The 5,619-nt window shown below is 47.1% G+C and overlaps 1 protein-coding gene across 3 annotated transcripts; it reads left to right on the top strand.

Annotated features, from left to right (window-relative positions):
* Positions 1-264: 264 nt before the first annotated feature.
* LOC125465707 (complement C1q-like protein 3) lies at positions 265-5,050 on the top strand. Of its 3 annotated transcripts, none has more exons than XM_048559450.2 (3): positions 265-381; positions 1,633-2,551; positions 3,589-5,050. In XM_048559450.2, exons 2-3 carry the CDS (start codon positions 1,967-1,969, stop codon positions 3,766-3,768), a joined length of 765 nt encoding a protein of 254 aa, XP_048415407.1. In that variant the 5' UTR covers positions 265-381; positions 1,633-1,966; the 3' UTR covers positions 3,769-5,050. The 3 variants fall into 3 exon arrangements, with proteins under 3 accessions (XP_048415407.1, XP_048415416.1, XP_059494637.1); XM_048559459.2 differs by lacking the exon at positions 265-381 and adding an exon at positions 1,093-1,180; XM_059638654.1 differs by lacking the exon at positions 265-381 and having other exon boundaries at positions 1,188-2,551.
* Positions 5,051-5,619: the final 569 nt, after the last annotated feature.

Raw genomic sequence — 5,619 nt, 5'->3', positions numbered from 1 at the left:
AACTGGATATTTCCAGTCCAGTTCTTACTTAGTTCTAGGGAAGGTGACTGGACCCTTTGTCTCCACAGATATTGCCAGACCTGCCGAGTTTCTCCAGGAATTTCTGTTTTTTTTCTTTCTTAGTTCGTAGAAACGCGGGGCAACACGAACACAAAACGGAATCGCTCCCGCCTTTCCTCACCACCGCCACCCCCCTCCCCGCCCCACTCCCACACACAAACACACGGTCAACTGCCGTTTGTGGCACCCACTGCATCAGGAGATTCCAAACTGCCCACAGCCGGCGGCTCAGGAAAGGTCGGCAACTGCGGTCCTATTGAGTGTGGTCGCCGTGAAGGCTCGCCGAACGTGAATAAAACCACTTGCTCGGCAATTGTACGGGTGAGGTGTAATGTTCATGTTTTGATCATATGCGGGAGAGGGTTAAATGGAAGCGATATTTACACCTTAGTTTAACTTCTGCCTTGCGAATTGGAGCAGCCTCAACACCCGAGAATCTGTAGACATCGAAGCAAGATTCTGTGTGTTTCTCAATACCAACATTATTCCCAGCATTGGGATTTTTCCACTGCGTGCCGCTGACTCAAACCCATCCTTACTCAGTATAGGGAAACAGACTAACATGCCTGTCTCCAATGAAGTCGTTGATCTTAATTAGGACTGAAGATATTTTAAATGGCGCTTTCACATGAAATTCCGGGAAATACATATGTAAAATATGACAATAGCATTAACAAACAGCCCCAACTATTCTTAGTTCTCATTTTGAGACCTGGCAAACATAGAGGGGATGCGTTCTTTCTGCCTAACGGAATGGCCAGCTTTCCCGCACAGTCCAGCGCCTGCAATTGGGGGAACTGGCAGGTGTATTATGTGGATTTATCTTTGTCCTCCGCGGTCACGGCGTATGACCTCAACAGATCATGGAAGAAGGAATGCGCAGAAAGTGTAGTTGAAGTACCCTTGTCGTGCCGTTGGGGAATTTCAAATAGTTCCGTTCAACACGCTAACTCAGATGCATCACTGATTTGGCAGGCAGTTATATATATTTACACATTGTACACACACACACACACACACACACAGACATTGCCACGAATGACAGGAATGCTTCTCTTTCTGGCTATTTGACTTTCAAATGAGTGTTCGTCGTTGGGAGGCTGTAGCTGCATTTCAGCTGGTGAGAAGTGTCCAGGCAGCTCTCTCGCTCTCTCGCTCGCTGGCTCTGGCAGTGTGCTCGCACACACACGCATACCGTGTTGTGGTGGATATTTTGGGGGTGGCGGGGGGCGTGTGTCTGTTTCCCTCTCCGCTCCTACTCTACTCACATAAAAGGAACTTGCAGTGACTGACTCGGTGCAGCGAAGGTGTCAGCTCCAACAGGTTGCCGGAGCCGGCTCGCTGTGGATTGGGTTGTGTGTGTGTGTGTGAGAGAGAGAGAGAGAGAAAGAGAGGAGAGGTAGCCGGGAGCTGTCAGCTGGACGAAGTATCATTTCACACGACAGCCGCTCACTGGGACGAGGGGCTGAGGAAGGCTCGGAGTTTTTCTTTGTTATTGTTGATTGTTTTTTTTGGGAGGGGGCGTGTGTATGCTTTGAGATGATTTGTTCTTTTGCTCACACGTGAATGTAGGATCGGGAAAGGTGGAAAGTGGCGTGAGAAGCAGAGAGAGGCTGCTTTCAAGTCCGTGCTATCGCTTAAATTCCTGGCAGCTTGGAGAGGCGTTTCACTCGGCAGCTCCAGACCAGGCTGGTACACACACTTACACAGCCCACAGACAGACTCTGCATCGGAAGCCAAGCTACAGCGACTGCTCTCTCTCTTCGCCCGGCTCTGTTGATTTCTTCCTGGTCCAGGTACCCATTCAGCCAGCACCATTTCTTCCAAAGGCAGACAGGACGACAGTCCAGCTCTCACCCGGGGGGTCCGCAAGAAGCGGCTGATCGCCGCCGCTGTGGCCGTGCTGATGGTGTTGCTGTTGGTCATCCTGATCCCGGTGCTGGTCAACTCGGCCGGTACGTCGGCCCGGTACGAGATGCTGGGGACCTGCAGGATGGTGTGCGACCCTTACGGCTCCAAAGCTACCACGGCGGCGGCCGAGACCGTGAGGGACCACAGCCTCATGCCCTTACCCACTTTCATCCAGGGACCCAAAGGGGACCCCGGACGCTCGGGGAAAGCCGGTCCCCGGGGACCACCCGGGGAACCCGGGCCGCCTGGTTCGGTGGGACCGCCGGGAGGTAAAGGGGAACCGGGGAGACCGGGGCTGCCGGGTTTGCCGGGACCTCCCGGGCCCAATGCCGGAGCTATCAGCGCCGCCACCTACAGCACGGTGCCCAAAATCGCCTTCTACGCCGGCTTGAAGAGGCCCCACGAGGGCTACGAGATGCTCAAGTTCGACGACGTGGTCACCAACCTGGGAAACCACTATGACCCGAGCACCGGCAAGTTCACCTGCTCCATCCCGGGCATCTACTTCTTCACCTACCACGTCCTGATGAGAGGGGGAGACGGTACCAGCATGTGGGCGGATCTGTGTAAAAACGGCCAGGTGAGCCAGCGCTACAAACTGCTTTTTTCTCTCCACCCCAAAACTCAACACCCTTTCACAAACCGAAGTCGGTGCCGCTGTCTGAACTCTTGACAAGGTAGGTGTGAATAGACAAGCCCACCTCCGGGGAGGTTCAAATTCGTTGATGAGTTTACAATGGAGCTAACTTGTCTCCTATAAACAGGAGAACATGGAAGTGGGCAGGGAGGTGTACAGCACGGAAACAGGCTCTTCAGCCCAAGTCGTCCGCGCTGACCAGGTTTCCCAAACTAAACTAGTCCCACTTGCCTGCGTATGGCTCATATCTCTCCAAATCTACTCAAATGTCATAGAATCATAGAGCTGCACAGCAGGGAGACAGATCCTTCAGTCCACTCGTCCATGCCGACCAGATATCCTAAATTAATCTAGTCCCATTTGCCAGTATTTAGCCCATGTCTCTTCAAACCCTTCCTGTTGATATACCCATTCAGCTGCCTTTCAAATATTGTAACTGTACGAGCCTCCGCCACTTCCTCTGGCAGCTCATTCCACACACGCACCACCCTCTGCGTGAAAAAGTTGCCCCTCAGGTCCCTTTTAAATCTTTCCCCTCTCACCTTAACATCTTTTAAATGTTGCAATATTTTTAGCTCAGGAAACGAATCGTTTTGATGCTGCCTTTCCCTGCCACGTCAATGTTAAGAACGAAGCGGTTAACGCATTTGCAAAAACCATGCCGTAGTGTTTCTGAGGGAGGTTTGTAGGTGAATGTCGGTTTGACACGTTCATCGGTTTATGGCAAAACGTGTTTCAGATTTAAACGGGAGAATATTGGAGTTTAAATCTGATCAATCAGCTAAACCAAATGATAGGTGGCCTGCATATAGGCAAATTTATCTCGAAACATAGCACGATGAAAACGGGCAAAACAAAGCACTTTATTGATAAACTAGATCCAACATGAGAGATGAGGAGAGAATGAAACAGCACAGGTGCCAACAGCTGTCGTGTTGGTCTTGCACTACTTTCTGTTAAATTTCCCCAAATTTCTGCAGGTTCGAGCCAGTGCCATCGCCCAGGACGCCGACCAGAACTACGACTACGCCAGCAACAGCGTGGTGCTGCACCTGGATGCAGGGGATGAGGTCTACATTAAACTGGATGGTGGCAAGGCGCACGGCGGCAATAACAACAAGTATAGCACCTTCTCGGGATTTATAGTCTACGCAGACTGAGGGAAGAAGGCAGCAACAGAAAGAAGCAACCAAATCAAATCACCTCCTGCGTGAGCGACTGAGGGTGGGATACCCGTGGCCTAAACAAACAAAAAATACCAAATGGACGGTCGCCAGATGTGCTCCGTACTTCTGGATACAACCAGCCGTTGTTTTGTTTTTAAAGCTATTTGAAACATACTTGCATACCTCGAAAAGACCATGCCCGTGTCAATTGGTTCAGTTTGGGTTAGTGCCCCCAAAGCAATTTCTCAGTGTTAGCGTTGTGTTTGTGAGAGGAAATCAGTCCAATACTGAGCACAGTGGCCAGTCTCTCTATAAAACCTCAAGATCGTGCGGGGGGAATAGAAAAAAAAGCAAGATTTTCAAGTATTCCTCATTTTCTGATGCTTTGGTATATTGAATTCACCGCTTTATCCATTTGGTTGTCGTGATTAGCCATTTCTCTGCTTGGGAATCCACATTAATCGCTGTGGTGAGCAACAATTTTCTAACAACTCTTCTGGTTGCATTGTTAAATGAGTATGCTGCTTTTTTAAAAAGATAAGGTCAGTGTTTGCCTACTATTAGAGTTGTTCATTTGACAGAAAGACTAATGTAAAGACTAACGTGCGTGCAATAGATGCTGTGCAGCTTTCTGATTGCTGTGGCATGAATTTCAAGTTCGACATATACATGTATATGCAATAAGATGCCATAGATTTTTAAACTAAATCTTTCGATCTTATCAGTATTAAAGTATTCAATATTGAACATGAATCGCTGTGACCTTAGCTCTTTCACGTTGATGTGACTGCCCTCAATTTGATTATCCCTTAATACTTCGTACATACAGTACGATCTGAATAGCCGTAATAAAAAGAAATGGTTCAAACCAGACAATCTAGCGGGTTCCTTCGCGGTATTCTGATGATTTAACAGGATACATTCGACCTGTCTGCTGAGTACTTCCACCACACACGATTGAAGCGGTGGGATTTTATGGAACTACAGAGCCAGCCCTACCTGCCTTTCAAAGTACTTCTAGCTAGAGGCCCCTATTTTAAATTCAGGTAAACAAAAACATTTTACATTTAATTACCTGCACAACAACTTAGTTTAAGAATAGACTTGGCTGGTATTAAGCGGACATTAGCTTTTCCTATTTATATTTTAATTCCACGCGGCTTATTCGGACAATTCAGTTATTGTTCGGGGCCCAAATTACTGTTATACAACATTGCTGTTCATTAAAAGAGAATACAACACCTTGAACGTCTGGTTTATTTTGTTTCAAAACTGAATTTCTCCGTGATTTTGTTGTTAAAAATAGCGTTACGTCAATATGTGAATATCACATCCGATAATATATAGGCAAATAAAAACCAAAAGAACTGCGGATGCTGTAAATCAGGAACAAAAACAAAGTTGCTGGAAAAGCTCAGCAGGTCTGGCAGCATCTGTGGAGAAGAAAACAGAGCTAACATTTCAGGTCCGGTGAGCGTTCCTCAGAACTTGTATTTGTTGCCAATGTCTGGGCAAATATTGTCTTACTCTTTGGGTCAAAGGTTAATAGCAATTTTTTTCCTCAAATAACTAAACAAGTTGTTAAAACAGATTTAATTTTCCATTACTTCCCTCGTTCAAAATAAAGATTTAAGAAAATCACTGTTTTATTCACAAATGAATTGTTCATTAGGATTCGATTGTTTTTCGCGCTGTTAATAACATTAAATCTTAAAGTTATCAATAGAAAAGAAGCGGGAAGACGATGATAAACATACATTTGCATTGTCAAAGCACTTTACCAGGGTCTGGGAACAATCCATGGTGGTCTTCAGCAAACAAATAATTTTTAAGGACGACCATTAC

The sequence above is a fragment of the Stegostoma tigrinum genome, chromosome 2 (assembly GCF_030684315.1).
Source record: "Stegostoma tigrinum isolate sSteTig4 chromosome 2, sSteTig4.hap1, whole genome shotgun sequence".
Lineage (NCBI taxonomy): Eukaryota > Metazoa > Chordata > Chondrichthyes > Orectolobiformes > Stegostomatidae > Stegostoma > Stegostoma tigrinum.
The sequence above is the reverse complement of the archived record's forward strand: the minus strand, read 5'-3'. Positions and strand labels throughout refer to the sequence as shown.

Excerpts from the sequence above, each read along its gene's own strand:
- LOC125465707 (XM_048559450.2), top strand. The coding sequence starts at position 1,967 with ATGGTGTTGCTGTTGGTCATCCTGATCCCGGTGCTGGTCAACTCGGCC. Across the intron at positions 2,552-3,588 it reads ATCTGTGTAAAAACGGCCAG|GTTCGAGCCAGTGCCATCGC; the intron begins GTGAGCCAGCGC and ends AAATTTCTGCAG.